At 40.0% G+C, this 21172-nt stretch overlaps 2 protein-coding genes across 2 annotated transcripts; one reads left to right on the plus strand and one right to left on the minus strand.

Moving 5' to 3' along the window:
- Positions 1 to 90: 90 nt before the first annotated feature.
- On the plus strand, positions 91 to 7474 carry LOC102709495 (deoxynucleoside triphosphate triphosphohydrolase SAMHD1 homolog). Its single transcript, XM_040524749.1, has 20 exons — positions 91 to 211; positions 797 to 1146; positions 2508 to 2545; positions 2642 to 2664; positions 3637 to 3743; positions 3817 to 3868; positions 3936 to 4020; positions 4357 to 4447; positions 4687 to 4725; positions 4819 to 4886; positions 4982 to 5044; positions 5255 to 5310; positions 5409 to 5482; positions 5886 to 5978; positions 6061 to 6162; positions 6330 to 6410; positions 6503 to 6594; positions 6701 to 6716; positions 6793 to 6903; positions 6996 to 7474. Exons 1-20 carry the CDS (start codon positions 91 to 93, stop codon positions 7095 to 7097), a joined length of 1764 nt encoding a protein of 587 aa, XP_040380683.1. The 3' UTR covers positions 7098 to 7474.
- Positions 7475 to 11086: 3612 nt separating this feature from the next.
- On the minus strand, positions 11087 to 20806 carry LOC102717302 (paired amphipathic helix protein Sin3-like 4). Its single transcript, XM_006645372.3, has 23 exons — positions 20459 to 20806; positions 19876 to 20109; positions 19590 to 19758; positions 19394 to 19492; positions 19136 to 19303; positions 18296 to 18611; positions 17938 to 18071; positions 17752 to 17827; positions 17624 to 17653; positions 17280 to 17542; positions 17046 to 17200; positions 15482 to 15609; positions 15128 to 15382; positions 14365 to 15030; positions 14206 to 14291; positions 13268 to 13936; positions 13095 to 13195; positions 12867 to 13005; positions 12637 to 12789; positions 12262 to 12425; positions 12073 to 12184; positions 11807 to 11994; positions 11087 to 11681 (listed from the first exon to the last, which is right to left on the minus strand). Exons 1-22 carry the CDS (start codon positions 20527 to 20529, stop codon positions 11842 to 11844), a joined length of 4341 nt encoding a protein of 1446 aa, XP_006645435.1. The 5' UTR covers positions 20530 to 20806; the 3' UTR covers positions 11087 to 11681; positions 11807 to 11841.
- Between the last annotated feature and the right edge of the window lie 366 nt (positions 20807 to 21172).

The following is a 21172-nucleotide window of genomic DNA, read 5'->3' on the forward strand; positions in this document are numbered from 1 at the left end:
TATGGCCCATAGGGAAAAATACACCTGTGGCCTACTTGGCTGTGTGGACAGTAGGATAGTACATTACACGTGGGCCTCTCTCTCACCTCCATGTGGGACCGGCTGACAGATGTAACAGAGACGGTGAAGCCAAGCAAGACAGACAGAGGAAAAGCAACCGTCAAGTGGAATGGAATGAAACCAGTCAAACCACAGCCGATCTTGTTTATAGGTCAGATAGCATAGATTAACGATGTATTAAAAGACTTTTTTCTTAGTTAGTTATTTTTTGAATTTTAAATTGATCATATTCTCTTCTTTATAAGTATCCGATGAGTGAGATGATTAAAATCACAAAAAAAATAGTATAGAAATAATTTTATTACGTACAAAATTTGAATCCTATAAATAATTATATTTTAGGATTACTCCACTCCACTACTAAAGGAGCAAGGAGCAAGTACAAAGTTCTCACTCCTTCCCAAAATGTAAGCAAATATAACATTTGAACGTTGTCATATAAGTATTTCTAGTCCTATCTATTCAACTTTAAGACATTTTCTACTTTATCTCCCATATGTCCTTCTATGCTTATTCATTCTTATTATTAAAAGACGTGATAAGTTTTTTTTCTTCAATTTATAGTTAATTTTGAAATGCTTATATTCTGAGGGTGAGGCAGCAGTGGTAGCGATGGTGTTTGTTTTCTATTCTACTACTAGTACGGCGTTACTATAATCAAGCGTAGCTCGCCGAACTTACTACTAGTTAATCGCAAAACAACATCCGAGTCGCAATTAAAATGTGCTGGACCTAGAGCAATTACTCTCCTCTTGTAAATCCAGGAGGAATAATCCCTTGTTCTCCTGGAACTCGCCTCGCCTCGCCTCGTCTTCCCATTCCAATCCCCTTGCAACCCCACTGCTACTAGTACTAGTACTAGTACCCGCCGCCCCCACCGTAATCTCTCTCTCCATCTCTCTCTGGCGCGCGCGATTCTGGGAAGAGGAGGAGATGGGCGAGTACTGCGGCGCTGCCCCGGAGGAGGACCCGGCCATGGCGCTCGTCACGCCGCTCCCCCCGACCAAGCACCCCTACGGCTGCTTCGACCGCTGCTCCACCAAGCAGGTCTTCGACAACCTCCACGGCAACATCTCCCTCGACCCGGTTCGTATCCCCTCTCCCTCTCCCTCTCCCTCTCCCTCGCTGGATGGAATGCTCGTTCGCCTCGCTTCGGATTGTTGTTACTGTTTCCCTTTTCGATCGGTTACGCCTGCTTGGCTGATGACGACGACCACGACGTTTCCCTTCCTGCTTGTTTGGTTGGTTGATGATTTTCTCGGCCATGCTTCGATGGATGCCGCGATTTCGATTCTCCTCCTGGTCTCCGTCGATTCCACATCCCCAACCACGAACCACGTGTATTTCCGCCTACTTCATGTGCTTCTACTCGCCTTTGCATGTGCCTGCGCTTTCCTTTGCTTCCCTTCAGGTTTATTCCCTCCTTCCCTCCTTGCTTCGCTTCGCTTCATGCGGTGTGGTGGTTGTTGGTCGCGCGTCAACCTTAGTTTTTACTTGGAGAGACGCGTGTACACTTTTTTAATACTTTTTTTCTTGATTAATGGAGGACCAATTGCTGTTTATGTTCCTTCCTTCTTAGACTTTGCTCACTAAGAGTATTTTTACGTCCACCTTCATAGCGACATGTGGTGTCATGGGGGCATTAATTTACTACACTAGTTTACTTTCAACCGCTTGTTGTTTATCACGTTGACGCTTGGTCTCTTTTTAGATATGACTGCATTCAATTAACGGGGTCTTAATTGTTTAAGGATCGTTCTTAGCACTGAAGAGGCTAACTGAAAAAAAAATTGCGTAGTAGCGTTTTCAGTTATCTATATTTGGGCACGTTACTGCTACTGTTATTGTGGCAGAACAACAACCGATGCGAATAACGCCTGTTTTGCTGAGCTGGATGATCCTCTATCTCTCTCTCTCCCTTTTTAATTTAATCCCTATTTAATTTCCTCCATATAATGATTTGCACGTTGTATTACTGGGTCCTGAATTTCAACAGTTGCTGTCTGCATACTAGTGTAATAGAATGTGATGGCATGAGCAATGATGGACCTTTTGATGATTCTGTTGGGCCTCAATGTATTGTACTTTCTGTCAATTGTTGATTTCCTGCTTTTGGCCTATTTTGTCTGCATCTGCTGCGAGCGCAAATGTTTACTCATTTGCTGTGCTCTCCAATTCTGTTGTCTCTTGTTCAGGTTGTTTATCCTATAATTAAGTTTAGCCATTTGTACATTCAAGGTTTGGAGTAATGGTATGCTGAATCACTGACCTGTGAATGCTTAGTCTGTTGGGAACAGTTAGTTAGTTCTCAGTTTTGTTCGTTCCTTTTGGATGCACTGACATAAAGACTTATCTTTTAACTTGGCCATTGATCCATTGAAGTTTTAACCATCTTCTGTTGCTTCAGCTATTCCTTCCTTGTAACAACAATCCTTTCTCTCGTGCAGTTGGCTCGTGAGTTTGTGGATACTGAGGAATTCCAGAGGTAACTTTGATTATCCCAAATTATCATTGATCATTTGTTTGTTCAACTTCTTCATGGCTTGATTATGATTACATTTGATTGCATTGTGTCATTCAGGTTGCGGGATCTAAAACAGCTTGGTGAGTCACTTTGTCATCATTTCAGAAACTATTTTCAACTTTCTGTGTTCAATCTAGATTAAACAAAAATCAAAATATATTCCAAATCTTATAATTGTAATATGTTACTCTTGGGAATTAGAAGAACTAAAGGTTACACAATGGGGTCTTGTACAGACAATGTTTTGTCCCCTTTACTCTATCTGCCGGAGTTTTTTTTTTTTTTTGTGCTGGAGTTTTTTTTTTTTTCAAATTTACTGTTAACCACACATCCTTTTTTTGAACCGAAACTAGCAAAAGCAGGTGTTTATATTAAGGGAGGGAGGAAACAGAGTATGTACAAGTGCAAGTTACAGCACAGAAAGATAGAAACGAAAACAGAAACAAAGCTAGTTTGCCCTCATGGCAATAATCTCACTAGGTCTTATGCTCCACACATGCTCCACAGTTTGATTTCGTCCATTATGTTGCTGATTAGTCTTTCTGATCTCAGTTCTTCCTTCCTGAAAACTTGCCTGTTACTTTCAGTCCAGATCTCCCACATTATCAGAATGAAAGTTGATTTTTCCTTTTGATTTCTGTTTTCTCCTTGTGTTATTCCTTTTTCCTACCATTGCATATTTGATTCTTGGCTGGCATGAGTTATGCTGATTGTGCTGCAATTCAGTTTGTGCAGTACCTCTTCCCACACATCCTTTTTACCATCGAGGATAGTTTTATTTGTCCAATCGGACTCATGCAAAATTAATGGTAGCCTTATATGGCCTTATGTTTTACTCATTGAATTATCCAATGATTGAAATGTGTTGCAACTAAAATTTGTTTACTGTGCTGTTGTTTCTGCAACAGCACTTTCTATTATGGATACTTGAATGTTTAGTTGTCAAAACGACATAACTGTGAGTGAGTCATTATGTTATGAATCTACTTATTTGGAATTTACAGTATAGTTCATTACTGATGTTTCTGTAACATGCTCTGTGTACCTCTCAGGCCTTACATATCTAGTCTACCCAGGAGCCGTCCACACACGTTTTGAGCATTCATTAGGAGTTTATTGGCTAGCTGGGGAGGCTATGAACAATCTTCAAATGTACCAGGTTCTTACTGTTGATGCCAAGTAGCAGTTTAATTATTTTTGGATGAAACTCAAGTTTAGTTTTCTTTTGACAGGGAGAAGAGCTTGGCGTTGATTGTGTTGATGTGCAAACTGTAAAACTTGCAGGTCTGTTTACTCAACCATAACTCCACCAAGTTTTCCATATTGATGATCCTTGTGTTATTATGTTCAGGCCTCTTGCATGACATTGGACATGGCCCCTTCAGTCATTTGTTTGAACATGAGTTTCTTCCTCGTGTTGTTCCTGGATCAACCTGGTGATTTTATTTTCACACATGTTATTTTGTTTTATATATAGTTTCATGTCCCTAGCATGAGAAGATTCAAAGTTCAAAGAATATTCATATTTATGTTATGGTTGGATTACAATACTGTTGGCCTATGATTATTATACTAGCATTGCACCTTCTATTTTCTTCGTGTCCAAACTATAGACACTTAGACAGGCACGTTTAGTGTGTATCTATGTGGATGTGTTGACATAGGGTGATCATTTCCTCACTTATCTTCATTTCCATGTGCACGTTAGACTGTTTAAACATCTGAGACTGCAGTTGGTTTCCCAATTAAACTGTTCCAATTTGTCTGGTCAGGTCCCATGAACATATGTCTGCACTGTTGCTGGACAGCATTGTTGACAAACACAACATAGATATTGAAGCTGATCATCTCAAAATTGTTAAGGTAACCCACATTTTCCATTCAGTTCTGTTGCACTTACTGATTGCTATCAAATTAAGCCATCTCCATGTCATTAAAAAGAAGGGATCACAGAACTTCCTTGTATTTAATGATTGAAAACCCAGGAGTTTGACCTTTCCACTTTTTTGACTCGTCAATGTTCAGTGTTCACTTTAACATCCATTCTGTTAGAAGTTGCCAAAATACAAACCCTACATCTTGACTCTTTTTTCCTTTTGCAGGAAATGATCGTTGCCAGTTCTATGTTTGGCACAACAAAAGTATGTACCTTAGTCTGCATTCCTGCCTTAATTATCTGTCATTTGAAAATAGATTGATTAATATTGGATGCAATGAAACTTGCTTTTACACAGAGCGCAAATGAGAAGCATTTTCTTTATGACATTGTTGCAAATGGTCGGAATGGTATCGATGTTGACAAGTGCGTCCCTTCAAATTTTCCTCTTCTGATATTTTCTGTGGCTACATTTGTTTCTCAATCATTATTATATGCCATAAGCTAGAGTAACCATGCAGGTTTGACTACATTGGCCGTGATTGCAGAGCATGTGGTCTGGGTTGTAATTTCCAGTACTGGAGGTACCTGTTGTTATCAATGTGTTAAATTATTTTTGACCAAACCAATGTGTTAAATTTTAGAGTAGAAATACGAGAATTACCCTAGTGTTGTCTGATGTATTAGAGGGACTTGATAGGAAAATAAGACATGACTGAGGAAACAATAAATAGGAGAGACCCTCTGGAAAGTTACTATCATACTTTTGTGTTTCTTACCTCCTTACACTGCAGGCTTTTGCAAGGCATGCGAGTGATGGGGGATGAAATATGCTACCCTGCCAAAGATTGTAGGTGTATTGTTACATTAATGTCTTCATCTGTTTTCTGCTACTTGTCCTTTTTTTACATGAGACTTGATTTGTTAACGTTTCATTTTGAACTATAGATTTGAGCATCCACAAGTTGTTTACCACACGTGCTGATCTTCACCGCACTGTCTATACACATGCAAAAGTCAAGGTAAGGATAATTATACGATTCCCTTTTTAATTCCAGCAAGCACTGTCTTATTTACATCAAGAAAGTATGATGCTTACATCATAAAACAAAGAAGAAAAATAAATAAGTAAAGCTTTGACAGAATTGTACCGCTTCTAAATCAATGTGGACTACTCTTGCTGGGACTCCTGTAAACAGTAGCAGTTGACTGTCAGAAGTCTGTTATCTAGATAAAGTGAAGCGATGTACATTTCATGTTGTTTTCTATTTGTCCTTAATAATGATTCTGCTACAGAGACCTCATTTCTGGTCCTGGATGTTACGTCCTTAAGCTGCATAATGGCAGTTATGCTGGCAACTTCTGCGCACCAAACAACCGCACTCTCCTGTGCATTGCCTTCTCATATATGATTATGTACCTTAGGCTGTTGAACTGATGCTTGTGGATGCGCTTGTTGAGGCTAATGAATACTTGGGAATAGCTTTGCATGCACAAGATCCAACAGACTTTTGGAAGGTTTGGTATTATTGCAATTTTTATTATGTATGTAGTTGTCTTTTTAGTACCCCTCTTACTTCAACCTCTCTGAAAATTTCAGTTAGATGACACAATCATTAAAAGCATTGAAACTGCTCCCAACAATGAACTGGACAAAGCAAAAGGGATCATTCAACGTATTCGCCGAAGAGAGCTCTATAAGGTAGTACCGTTCTCAGTCAAGAATTTGCTATGTTATTTTATCTTGTCAATTTACATGCTTATCAGAGTTACTGTGGCTGAAATTTGTGTCTGATATCTATTGTACTTGTTCAGCTAAATATTCTTCTTGTGGTAGTATAAACAACTTAATTTTCTTTCGACTTGCAGTTCTGCAATCAATATTCTGTTCCAAAGGACAAGCTGGAGCACTTCAAGAATATAACTGCACAAGACATAGTTTGTTCACAGGTTCGTGCCTACTTTGATAATTTTTTAAGTTGGGATCTACGATCTGACCTTTTCCTGAAGAGATGCGTGTTTATGATGTTACCTATCTTCAGAAATCTTCCAAGGTGCTGCTGAAGGAAGAAGATGTTGCTGTTAGCAATGTTAAGATTGATTTGACCCGTGGAAAAGATAATCCACTTGAAAGGTTTTTTATTTATGAACCCACTTTTAGAGACTCGTATTTACTTTGGACGACATATCAGAATTCTGACCAGTTAGTTTTGTTGGTCTGCAAATCTACTATCCCCCAGCATCAAGTTCTTCAAGGTAATTATACTTGCATTGGTAATTGGAATGTCATAATTTTCGTGTGAGCCTAAAGCAGAAAATCTTGTTACAACAGGATTTTGGATGCGATGAGAAGTTCCCCATCACAGATGAGCGGGTCAGCCACTTGCTACCTGCCTACAATCAGGACAGGATTGTCAGGGTGTATGCGAAGAAGCCCGAGTTGGTGAGTGACAAAACATGCAGGCAGAGCTGCTTTTACCATGGATTGCTAGCTAGCAGCTGAGTGATTAATGTTAAATGAAATATTGGGTGCAGGTTGAAGCGGTGTCAGAAGCCTTTGAGAACCTACAACTGAGGATGTATGGTGAAAAGACACAAGTTCATGACACGCCCAGGAAGCGCATTAGATTTCACTAGTCGTCAGCTATGTTGCCAAATACTATCACCACCACTGTTAGATAGCTAGTATACTACGACAAAGGAGAGAATATAGTTTGACATACGAGAGGAAGGAGCATCCAGCACTAATTACTGTTTTGTTTTTGCTGGTTTTCTGCACGAGAAATGTGCAGATTAGTTGTACAGGTGATAGGCCAAAAGTGGTCTTTGTAGTGCTGCTGTCGCGCTCACAGGATGGCTAGCTAGCAGTAGCAGATGACATACATGATACGTATGCCAGTACCTTGTGATTTTTTGGCTCCAACCATCTACTCCATATATATATGTTATTATCCGTATGATCCTAGTTACCTGTAGTGAATGGATATATAATTATATATATTGTATTGTGGTAACAACATTATCTGGTCCCATTTGCTCTCAGCTGTTTGATCTTGTAAAGAAAAGATGCTATACGAGAAGAAACCTGCTGTTAAGCATATCACAAACCGCGAGTTATCTGACATGGCACGGTTCTTTTTCTGCTTTAGAACGTACGTTACCATCTTTTTCGTTTTCTTACGTTTATAAACTAAAATTTAAATTTTTATTCTTAAATTTGATTTTGAGGCTTTTTTAACCAAAGTTTACTTCTCATACTTTTAGATCACTAAAAATAGTGTATAAAAATTTTATTTATAAATTATTTTTTTATATAAATATACCGTTTGACTTTTTTATTAAGATTTTTATTAAGAAGAAAGTTGATGTGTATCTCTTCTTTGAAATGAGATCATCGTCCACGCAAATTGAGAATATGGTAGTGAAGGTGCACTTAATTTTAGAGGGTTCTTGTTAGATTTGTTGGATTATTGCTATTTAAGAGTAATTAGCTAGCACTTGTTTAGTTTTGAAAAAATGTTCATTACGACGCATAGGAAAAATAATTTTATATACGTGTTCATAATGATCTAAAATCAAAAGCTAGAAAATAAACTTTAGAAAAAACTTAAAATCAAGTCCAAGCTTAATATTAAAAATTTAAATTTTATGTTATAATAAGCAACTCCAAATCAAAAGATGCGGGTGAAAAAGAAAGCTGGGGTATCTAACACGTGATAGAAAGTCCGTATCTCTCTTTCCTTCTCCTTTTTATTTTACATATACTGCCTCCGGTTTCAAATAACTGACACTAGTTACTATTCATTTAAGAGTTTTGACCATTCGTCTTTTTTGAAAAAAATTGTGTGTATCAAAAAATATGTTATATTTATGATGTATGACGTATAAATATACAACAGTACAATTTTCACTAGCAATCAATTGATCGTTTAATTTTTATCAATAGTCAAAGTTGAAATAGTAATGGTCAACAGTGACAAGTAAACGAAGACGGAGGAAGTACGTTATATCATTATTTATCTTATTTAAAAATAGTTTTAATTATTTTGTTGTAATTAAATTTCTTACTAAATATGTTTTTATTTAACTTATAAATATATGTAATATAAATATGCAAAAAAAGTTAATAACGTAAATCTAAAGAATAGTGAGGGAGCAGGACGATGAAAAGCATGAAGCAGGGAGAGCAGGAATTGATAGGACGAAGGAGAAACCCTTGGACGAAAGACTTGGGTTTCGTCCAAAGCCTGCTCAAGTAACATCGTGTCTAGAACCTTAGACGTATCGGTCTAGAGATATCGAGTGGTACCACTGCTTAGTCCCAGGAGGTGGAGAGGGTGGGCGTGATCGTCGACGGCGAGGTCTGGGTGACCTACAAGTCGCTTGATGTGAGCGACGGTGGGTGAGCTCAAGGCGCACAAGTCGACATCTACTCTACTTGATCTTCTCCTTCTGCCACCGCCACCGCGATGGCGTTGATCCATAGCTACCTATTGACTACAACTACCTATCTAATAGTATGATCTGTCAGAGTACTCTACTTGCTTAATTACTCGCTTTATATTCTGATATGGCGGTACGTCATTCTTATATTTTGATTTAAATTGTTTTGTTGAGCTGCTTTAAGCCTTCAATTTCACATACTAATTAATTCTTCATACTTAATTTTTTCCATTCTTGTTTGACTTTATAGGTACTCGACGATGTAGACGAACTGATCGACTCAACAAATACCATCAATTAAACGTATAAGGCTAGGACGGAAGGAAGGGTCCCTTATACCCTTAGCTTCTTGATTGGTTGAATTCACCCCTTCTCTTCTTCTCTTTTCGTTTTGGGTCGCCCATCGATCATCACAGCTGAGCATCTCGTATTCACCGGAAAATCATCTAGTTACTCACTAGTGTTGCTTTGTCGTTAGTTTTGATGACTGTTCTTGTTACTTTCGATCCATGCTGTCATGATGGAATTAATGCAAGAGTTCACCGATCGATTTACTACACATTCTCGTCTGCCTTTTGTTTATATATATGACCGCACTGCATTCCTAAATTAAATCATGGATAAACATTCTAAAAAACAAATTGCTATATATAACATGCATACAAAATGGACTCCACATCTACGATCGTACAATTTTAGACCATCGGATCAAGATCCATAGGATCAGATTGCATCCACTGTTCTCTTATATATTCAGCCAACCCTAGATGGCTAGGCCTAGTTATCGCCGTCACTGCCACCGCTCTCTCGTCCCACTCCCACACACAACGCGCCGCCGCACATCCGCCTCACAAGTGTTGTTCTTGATGTTGGCGAGGCTTGCCGACAACTCCTTCATCGCCGCCCTCTCCTCTTTCCCTAGGTGGCTTCCTCGTCCACCATCAACGCTTATGCAGTGGGCTTCGTCATCTTCCATGCACATGTGTCATCGTCATGTCTCCTATCTCCAGTAGCGGTACTTATCAGATTCTCTACCTCTTGTTCTCTTTATTCTTGCTCATTACCTACACTAGCTAGTATGTTGTTCTTTGTCACCTTTTATGCCCCGCGCTACCGTCTTCTGTACCTCATAGTCACTAGATGTATCAGTATTTTTTCTATCTCATAGCCACCAGATCTATCAATGTTATCCATCTCTTCATCTCTTCGTTACATCCTATCCTTACTGTTGAATCCACCTATTAATTTCCCTATTCTACTTTGCCCTGCCATAATCAAAATTTGAAATTTTAATATTAAATCTAAAGTTGATTTTGAGTTGTTTATTTTTTACTTTCGCTTTTATATTGATAAAAACACACAAATAAAAGTTTTATTTATAAATTACTTTTTGTTTATAAGTATATTGTTTCTTTTTTTCTCAACCAGCAAAAGGATGACCACCCTAGAATGTGCTTGAGCCGCCAGAGTTTGGAGAAGGTGCTCAAGCACGAGTCGTGGTATGGATCGGACGGTACAGAATCTATAAGATTTCATCTCTTATTTTTCTTTCAAATATTACAATTTATTAAAATAAATACACGTGTGACCTGAATTGGCTGGACTGCACCATGTGACGCAAGATAGATGGCATATACTGTACACGTACACCTTGTACATTTTCATCTATAGTAACATATATTATTACATGATAGATGTTTATAGTCGCTGAGTAGTCCTACAATTATCACAAACTAGTAGGTCTTATAGTATCCTTGTTTGCTTAGCCTCAAGTCGAGGACATTAATATCTCCATCTCAAAATAACATTATTTTTAACCATTCTACGCTCTTATCTTATTTTATGCTTATAAGCCAAAATTTAAATTTTACCATTAAATCTAGAGCTAATTTTGAGATTTTTTATCACAGTTTGTTTTCAGTCTCAGCTTTTAACTCGCTAAGGACACGTATATAAAAATCTATTTACAAATTATTTTTTGTTACCTATGGAATAAGCGAAAAGATAAACTTAGTTTGTCCCAGATAAGTTCATTTTAGACTAATCATTGCATTGAAGTTTAAAAATGTAATGAATAAATACATAGAAAATAAATAAAGTAGAGTAGTTGTATTTGATTTGATAAAGTGAATGGTATTTTTTCTTTTAGCTTTTATATTGGTAGGTGTGTAATAGATGAAAAGTAGAGATTTTTTGGGACCGAGGAAGCAGTAGACATGCATTTACCGGATCAGCTATTAAAAAAACAAAATTATTACTGTATGTATTACAAGTCTGTCTGTCTAAATACCGAAATTAAGCATCGACCGATTACATAACTGTTCATGACAACGTTAGATTTAAAGAAGGCTACATATCTTCAATCAAAAACATGGTGGGTCAAAAAACAGAGACCTATACCAGCAGCAACAAATGATTTGGTGATTTAGTTAATAGAGTATCATCCTCCTACGACCGAAAGAGAGAGACCAGTAAACAATTAATATGGGTAAACCTGAGCCTGACTGAACAAACAACATTAATTCTGCTAATACATATGTACACATCTTTCGGCACACCGGAGCTGACTGCGGTTCTCACACATGCTTCGCTTTTCATTACTTTCCTTCCTGTATTTACCCTATAACAATATCTAGTAATATCATCCTCCTCCCAGCAAGCAGTTATTCCAAAGGGCAGTGATCGATCGAGGGTCAATCAATCCTCCACTCACTGTTGTTGAAGCAAAACAGTCGCGATCCCCAGCAGCAGCAGCATCTCCTGATTTAGATACTAGGACTGAAATGCAGCAAAAATGGTATTCAGTGTCCGGTCATACCAACAACAACAGTACAACACAATTCGACACTTTAAGCTAAAAAGGTCGTATACGAAGATCAAATAACGCATGGGTTGGAACCTACCTAGCGTAATTACCATTTTTCTTTTGCCGATCACGCTAAGGTTTGGACAGAAATCTATGGAAGCGCTGCACTTTTGCAGCATATGTTTTTGAAACCTGCAACTTCTCAGGTACATTTCCAACAGGTGAAAGTCTCCTCCTCTTTCTTAATCGAAACAAAAAATCTTCAGTGTCAAGGACATATGAGACCTGCATATCATCATATACGATTGATGTTCCTGTAAAACTGGATGCACTTGAAAATACCTGCCACAAAAAGATACCAACCTTAGAAGTCTTGCAGGATATCTTGCATTCAAGGCCATTAGCGACTTTGACACCATCCATGGCCTTCAATGAATCTGAAGGCTCGTCGTTATTTGAATGCTTCCGTTTATTTCTGGGAGAACAATTTGAGATCATGAATACCGGAGACAGGAAATTAGGATTCTTTTCCGTATTATGGGGAGAAAATACCTTTCAAGGAAGACACCCTCAGACAATTTGCTGCCTGACATACTTGACAGATACTCATTAAAAAGATATGATGAGAAATTGGGATCAATTGATACCGCAGTTACTTCAGGCTTTTCATGACCATATTCCATCAGCTGAATAGACAACTTTGTAGGATTTGAGCACTGCAATTTGCAAAACAAAAAAACATTTAGTCATCTATATTTTTATAGCACAAGAATTCACTACCAAGTATCAACACCGTCCATAGTACAAGTGAGAACCTATTCTTTTGAACACATAAGAAACACTAGCATTGTTTTATAAACATACAAGAGGGAAAGCACAAGCACATGAAGGAACTCAAGTATATCCTCAGAGCAGAATGAAACTTACACATTCAAACCGGTATATGCTCTCTTCATGGAGGAGAACGCGGGCATTTTCATGATAGACCAGATCAAAGAACCTCCCAGGGGATCTTGACTTTTCATATAAATAAAGCTGGAGAAGCTTGTTGTCCATTTCATCTGTGGCAATAGCTTGAAGCTGGAACCAGATAGTTCAAACAATGAATCTTGCATTCAACCCAAAATGGCATTATAGGACAACAGACAGCGACATACCTGCTTCACAACTTTATATATCAGTTTATCCAAAGTAAACAGAACATAGGACTGAGTCCCAATAATAGAACGGCAATCATCCTCAAACTTGGTATTGTCCGAAGAACCATCAAGCAAGTTGTAAAGTGCAGTTATAAACCTTCATCAAAATCGACAGATTGATTACTCATCATATTTATGGGTAAGATGTGGTACAAGTAATTGAGCAATACAGGAAAGCAGCATTACTTTGCATATAGGTCAGGTGGGTTTGTATCCTTAGAAGTTCTCCATTTCTTTTCAGCACTAGATGAGTTTGTCTTAGCTGAAAGTAATCTTTCATACAAGATCTGCAATTAAAACTACGTTAGCAAACAAGGGCACACGCAAAGACACAAAGATCAAGATTTCTGGAAGCTCACCTGATGCAGCCTAAACAGTACATAAAATGAATCATTCCCATAAAATATACGCGAGGGCTTTTCATCTCGGTCATGTAAAGCAGTGGGCACATGCTTGGCAAGTGGTTTTACGGAGTATAGAAAGCGTTCCGATAGTGGCAGTGATACTCCTTCCACCTCATGTGTCTCAGTTGTTCCTTCTGCCTCGCCCTCACTTTCAGCCTTGGCATCATGATCATCATGATCCATATCTTCCTCTTCCTCATCGTGATCTTCACGAGAACACTCCTCACCATCACCGGATTCACTTCCTGATGCATCTTCACCAGCCTCGGAGGCATTTTCACTGTCCTCAGTAGACCTTTGTGCGCTTTCCTCACCCTCGTCATCAGCATCAGCATCATTCTCACCAGCTGCTTCAACACAAGATGGTTGAGCTTCTCCAGGCCTACCCTGGAATGGCCTGCTTGTGGAACCTTCCTTTGTTTTAGGTACTCCATCTACAGCCCCATCTTCAAAAGGCACAAAATTGTCCTCTTCAAAATCTCCATTAGGAGATAATTCACCCTCTTCTCTTTCAACTTTTTGGGTATTGTGGGATGCAGAAGCTTCATTAAATAGGCGCCCTTTGTTACCCTCACTTGTTCCTCCGCCATTTAAAGTTGATCCTGACCTCCCGGTTTCTCCGCCCTGCAAAAAAGAGGAAAAGAGAATTATGATCTCCGTAATTCTGTTGCATCCATCTTTGCAGATAAAATGAATGACAGTTTCATTTTACAAGAACAGGATTCAACACAAGCTAAACAATTCCATATGACAACATCAGTGTTGCAACAAACAAAAAGAGAATAAAGCAACCAACCCACACCAAAAACCTCCACTAATAAAATGAAAAAAAAAATTATCTTCTAAGCGGGAATGACCATAAATGGCAAGGGATATGGAAAGTCAAATTATACCTCTACAGATGGTAATGTTTCATTTCCTGCCCGAGCTTCAGCAGCTGCATCGTTCCCAGCATGAGAACTTCTTGAAGCATTCACACCTAGCATGCAAGACAAACCATAAGAATTGGCAAAAACAAACCAGAAGAGGCTGCAAGGAATAGAAAAGCATACCCGATGTCGGCTCCAGATTTGCCTTAGTATTGCCATGCTGTTCAGTCCTAGCAACAGGAATGTTCTCTGCAGATCTCTCAGTAGACATGTTTTGGGCATTAACAGCAGGTATTTCATTAGTTCCAGGGGAAGCACCTTGTGCTCTTCCATTTATGGCAGTATTTGATGGTTCCTCAGCCCTACGAGCAGTTCGATCAGCATCATGGAAACCATTTTGAGTATCTGTTGCTACACCATTCACCAATCTAGCTGGAGTTGATGGTGTTTGTTCCTGTGGAACGCTTTCATCATGGCCTTGCTTGGCAACAGCCCCTGATGCAGTAGCATTGATTTCACCAACAATTGCAAGACCAGACTTTGTGGTTCGACTCTTGGATTTGACTGCATCTGCATCCTCGGCACCATGTGTTCGAGGCTGTACACCCAAAATTGGCTCCAGAAAAGTTGTCCACATTCTCATCACTTTGTCCAGTTGGTCTGAGGAACCGCAGACTTCACCACAGGAGTACTTGATGATCTTATACATATCTTCATGTATGTTTGAATCTACGTAGTCGAACGACATATTGGGAACTATTGGACGTCTATTTCCAGCAGCAATAGCAAGGAGCACATCATCTTCCTTTCTTTTCTTCTCATTAATTTCTTTGATCTCAATCAATAGAGCTATAGAAGGAAGAACATGATCAGAAAGAGTCTACAACCAGGAAAGGCTGGGGAACTAACAGGACAAAAAATTACAAGCAACAAAAACTGCACGTACATTTTGTGCTCAGGTTCTTTGTATCTTGCTGTTTGAAATAGAAACTGCGGTGGTCAAGGGACTTGTGATAATTTTTGGCATAGATCTCCGCCCAAACCTTGTTGAAATCTGATCGGCACCTTGACCATTCTTCCTGCTTCTGTTTAAGCCTAGTTAATATGACGGGTAGGGCAACACTCGCATTCTTTCGAAGGACATCCATCACATCCAGACCATGGTCACCATATAACCGTTCAATGCACCTCAGATTCAACGCTGCAAGATAGTTATAAATAATAACCATAAGGACAGTCAGGCAATATCCGTTTCACGCATTACCAAATATAATGCAAATTAAACAAGGAATATGCGTACGAGTTAAATGCTCGTCAATGCGAATTGGGCTATCTGGTTTTAGGGAGTTGTCTTGCATCTTTTCTATCAACTCTTCAACACGCTTGGTTGCTGCATTAACTGATTCCAATAGCATGTCCAACTCAAATCTGGAAAGAAAAAAAGAGACCACTTTGTAATCAGCATCACGAGATGACCCAACATAAACAGTAATTGCATAGGATAGTTAATTATTCTCTTTGTTCCAAAATGTAAGCATTTCTGGAATATGAATTTGTACCAAAATATAAGCATTTCTAGCACTATTCACAGCACTACTTGTCTCATCTATCACTTCTCATTCAAAATTATTCCCATTTTACCCCCACTTACCCTCCCACCCACATCCATTCCTCATTTATTAAGAGGTATCATAGTCTTTTCTTCTCAACCTTAATTCCTGCTAAACAACCTAGAAATGCTTACATTTTGGGATGGAGGTAGTAATAGGCATGCTGGTTACACCATAACATTGTTACTATATTCTAAAGAGCCTGGCATCGTTTAAGAAATATATCTAAAGAGATGTAAATTTCTCTTCCACATGCATCGTGCCTGCAACTCAAGATGCTCAATGCAAGTTTCCAAGCTTACAGAAATGGAAAAACATCTATCAAGCTGGCATGCATGCATTGGTCGAGCACAGCTATAGTGAAGGTCCCAATTAAACTTGAGCACAGTGCAGGAAATCTTGGTTTCTGGTTACATGTAAGCATCAAGTGAGTGAACTACCAAAATATTTCCAGAAATCAATGACTGACAAAACAGCAAAGTTCTTATGTGACTAGTTCATGTTTAATTATTTTTTCCAACCAAATTTGCTTAATAATTCCTAACAAGCATTCAGCAAAGATCATCTCACTGAACTTTCCTTAAGCAAATGTGAAGGGAACATGCAAGAATTGCACATTAGAAAAGTATGTCCAAGAACATAAGTGGTGCATGAAATACATCTTATAGGGGCCACACATGTTTTGACCAATCAGGAAAATTACAGTCTACTCATAAAGTTTCGTTTAGTTAACTTTCATTTCCTATCAGGTAATGGAGAAGTGTCTTCTCACCCATATTCCATCTAGATGGACCACAACCACAAGTCAAGAAACCCAAAAGGCATCGTATTGTACAATACAAATTGACTGGACAACCAAATCAACAACACCATTAGTTACTACTGTGTATGCTGTACCTGACTCAAGACAATGCAAAAAAAAAAAACATATTGACTAACTTATAAATGCATACAAGCAGGATAGCAAAAAAAATTATAACCACAACTCTCCTAAAGACTCAAGGATCCCAGTTGTCATCCTGAATCCTTGGATTGTGCAGTAACTAAATACAAGTATAATTCCACTACTGCAGTACTCAGGTGAGGATATCAAAATTAGCCACAGCATAGCATCAAACATTGATAGTAGGTTTTAAAGTGCTTATTGAAGCGATAAAGTAAATGCATACTCCCATCAGAGGGGCTATATTATATGTGCAATAAATATGTACAAGCAAGTTCATGCTATTTTTACTACAAAACATAAATCAGCACCTGTCATCTTCACATCTAAATAAACTCTCTTCGTATTGATTCTTTCTCATGTGCTTAAAAGAATAATCTTCACTTCCTGATGTCACTGATACCCAGTGATCGTTAAGCACTGAAGCTCCAAGATCAGTCTTATTTCCTGCGGGAGGCATTGGGTACTGGAAACAAGATTAAACCATATGTTAAAACAAAACACAATAACAGCAACAACCAAGAACAAGAGCTAAATTAGCTTACATGTTTAGGTAGAAGTCGGTAGCTTGGAGTGCACCGCTGACAGTTTGAAAGATCAAGCTCTGATACAGGTTTGTATATGTTATACTTTTCTTTGCTAGAGAACACAGGTTTCTGACTAGCAACTTCCTTATATGATGATCCCTTCTCAATTCTTTCCCGTTGTTCCTTTTCTCTTTCCTTGTCCCGCTCTCTGTCCCTATCCTCCCTCTCTCGCTCTTTGTCTCTTTCTTTATCCTCAGTTTTAACAATTCGTCCAGTTTGCCCTTCATCAATATATTAGTATTGACATGAGATTCTAAAAGGAGAAAGAATGAGATAGAAAATTGAAAGCAATCATTACATACTTTTATTGAAGACACCAGCCAGAAAACCATCTGCAGGGAGAGGGAAAGAATGTCTCAGAGACGAAACCATGAAATCTAGAAGAAATCTTGTAAGATGATCATGGATAAATATTAAAAATGTGACCTACCTATATTCTCACAGTGCTCTAAGAATTCATTAAACCCATCCATAAGATCTGGATGCTGCTGAAGAATATCATTCACCTGTACAGCAGTGACGATGTTCATGATCACACATCAAGTAAAACCCACATAGATAAGAAAGGCATAGGTCATTTAAATGCCGAAATAGCATTAATCTATAAGAAACCCACCAAGTTCTTCAATTCACTCCTAGTAATAATTTCCTGGCTGTATATGTGAAGGCATTTCAAAAACTCCTGGTAAGCATCATGCTCCAGCTTCTCCTTCACTTTTTCGCAGAAATGGAACTCCTGAGTGTATACACCTGATGGTGCGAAAAAAAACATGTAGATTTAAGTAACTGAGACATGGAAAGTCAGCACAACTCTCCAGATATATGCTGCAATTGAGTTAAGAAACAGACATATGTTCTTACATAATGCAGTACCTAAGTTGCATTCGAAAGACAGAATAAAAATAGTAAATTAGATAAGGAAATATACTGCAACGACCAGAAAAAACATCAATTTAGTATTCTAAGAGACTTACTCTTAAGTGCATCTTTATTATCATATGATGAAGCAGATGCACCAAGTATTCCATGATTTTCCAGAGACACTCCATGGTGTGCATCAGCATTAGTAGGGTCCTCCATCTTCCTTGGAAAAGGCTTGCGCTTACGTCCTATATCAAGATCTTTGCTGTCATGTTCACCATCCTTATCGTCTCTTTCATAATCGCGCCTATCCCTGTCTGCCTTACGTTCTTTTTCCTTCTCAAGGCGTCTTCGCTGGCGATCATGGTCCAGATCAGGACGATCAACACTTAAGTCACGTTCAGGATGTGATGGATGAGGCCTTTCCCTCTGAATAAAAAAGGTGAGATAACCAATCAGTTAACTTTACGTTATATTAACCGATGCCTCTTAGCAAAGAAGGGTACTTGCCTAAATAAAATGTAACAGTTTTATGTTGGCCTCATTCTAACTCCAGAGTAAAACATTCAAATGCTTTGAAGTTAAATGTTTAGTTATTGAAGGAAGATTATTCATTAGTAACATGTCAAAATTAATATATGGCATCTTTTAACCTATTTGGCACATCCTGTTAATGAGAATCCCTAGCCAGGTACTCCATTATTTCCCTATTACATGTTTGGAAGCAAGGAGCGTTCATGTTTCCTTCTGTTTCTCCTAGCATTTGCAGCACTTGATTCTTGCAGCATAATTTGCTAATGGCTTCCTCAAAAGCCCAGCAAACGTGGCTTGTTCCCTATAATGCAATATAATATTTTCTACCAACTAGGGAACTATGGTTAATTACAGTGCTTCACTATACAACTCACCACATAAAAGTAAATGAAGGTTATAAAATTGTAGATTGTTTATACCTTTTCGTTGTGAAGGTTCCTACTACCAGGTGCCATCGAAGAGGGCCCATCGCGCCTAAGTAAAGGAACCCTTGAAGAGACCACTGCTTGTGGAGGCACGGAGGTATCAGGCAAAAAGTGCTGGAACTCTTCGAGTAAATCTTTGTGGTCTGCAAACAATACAGCAACCTGGCAAAAGGCAAGCTAACTCACTACTCATAACGGAGGCATCATATACCATGAAATTCCAAAAAAAAAAAACGTAGAGGGGATAGGAACCTCATGGTAAACATCTTGGATGGATTTATTGTCCTTGCGGTACATGTTGAGGATGTCTAAGAATGCCTTATAGACATGTTCATCATGCTGGAACCGATTCTGTAGAAAAGAAGAAATAAATGCCATAAATCGCTACACAGCACGGCGGTTACATGATGGGAAACACTTCAGATAACATATGTATATGTATTTATACCTTTATCTTGTTTACGAAATTAATGGCTTCCACGAAATCAACAGGCTTCTTCTCCTCCTGCAGTTTGATTGCATAACCCTTGGGCAAGAAGGTATTGAACCCAAGGATCAGCTCAGGGTACCCGTTGAACAGTGTCTTCACACGGATAATGACTCCATTGGTATCAATTCTGCACCCAAATTGCACCACAAGACAATCATAAGGTAGAGAAGTCTAATATTCCGGTCAAGTGAAAATATGTCAATCGGAAGGGATCCCGATTGGGAGACTAGCAGCGTAGACAAACCTCTCACTCTTGAAATCGCGCATGACCTCGAGGAACTCCTCGTATTTCTCCCTCTTGTCCTGGAACTTATCCTTGACGGCCTTGAGGTAGACGAGCGCATCGTTCGTTGTGAGCTTCTGGCCAGCCGCTGCAGCAGCAGTGGGCGGCTGAGCAGGCGGAGCAGCGGCCGCCTGAGGTGGCGGCGCTGCAGCCGAGGCCGACCCCCCAAGAGGCATGTGCTGCGGCTGCGGGGTCCTGCACCACGAGAAGAGGGCAAACAGTTAGATCAAAACACGAAACAGTAAGGAAAAAATCGCACCCTGAAAAAAACACCGTTTTTTGCGACGTAGACTTAGAAATGAAATTAGAACGAGCGGGCACAAATTTTGACGGTGAAGAAGACGTATGCACCCAAGGAAACTCGAATTCCTCCCGCAGGTGGAAATATTTTCACTCTCTCGCGGACTCAGGAAACCGAACTGAACAATTTTTTTGAAAAAAAATACACAAAAAAAAAACAAAGCCACAGACACGAACGCCTCGAAGGCGACGGCGCCGAGGAACCTAAGGAGCAAGGAGGCCCGGCGAGGAGGAAGCTACTCACGGATCGGATCGACCGACGTTGGGGCGCTTGAGTTGCGAGCCCATGAGCGCGTCGTCCCTGGCGCGCTTCATCCCCCCATACACTGACTCCCCTCTCCCACCTCCCCGTCCCCCCGTGCGCCAACCAAACGAAGCCCCGACAGGAGCTCCTGCCGACCAGCCTCCCGGTCGGCGCCGCCGCCGATCCCTCGTAAACAGCCGCCGCCGCCGCCGCCGGATCTGCCCGTCGCCGGATCTGCCGCCGCCCGGTGAAGGAGACCCCGAAGACGGCGCGGCGCGAGGCAGCGGGTGGAAGAGGCGAGCGCGGGGAGGGAGCTAATCGTCTCCTAGGGTGGGGATGGAGGGGAAGGAGGCGAAGGGCGAGGCGGAGACGAAGAGAGGAGAAGAGAAGAGAGGCGAGGCGTGACAAGGGAACGGCTTTAACAAAATCGAAGAGAAGGCATCGCCTCGCCCTCGCGTCGCTGCCCCCCACACACACCGGGCGGTGCCGCCACGCGGCCCGCGACGCGGATCTGGGCCGCACGCCCCAGATAAGGGACACGTGGGCGGTCCAGATCTGCCACTCTAGGGTGCGGAATGGTTAGCGGCGGTGACCGCACCGGACCGAGGGGGCGAAGAGGTTAGCTTGTTTTGTGGGTAACAACACCCAAAACACAAACCCACCCCGCACCCATTGGATTTGGGGATTCCAGCGAGCGGTCGGGATTACCACGCC

The sequence above is a fragment of the Oryza brachyantha genome, chromosome 1 (genome assembly GCF_000231095.2).
Source record: "Oryza brachyantha chromosome 1, ObraRS2, whole genome shotgun sequence".
Classification (NCBI taxonomy): Eukaryota; Viridiplantae; Streptophyta; class Magnoliopsida; order Poales; family Poaceae; genus Oryza; species Oryza brachyantha.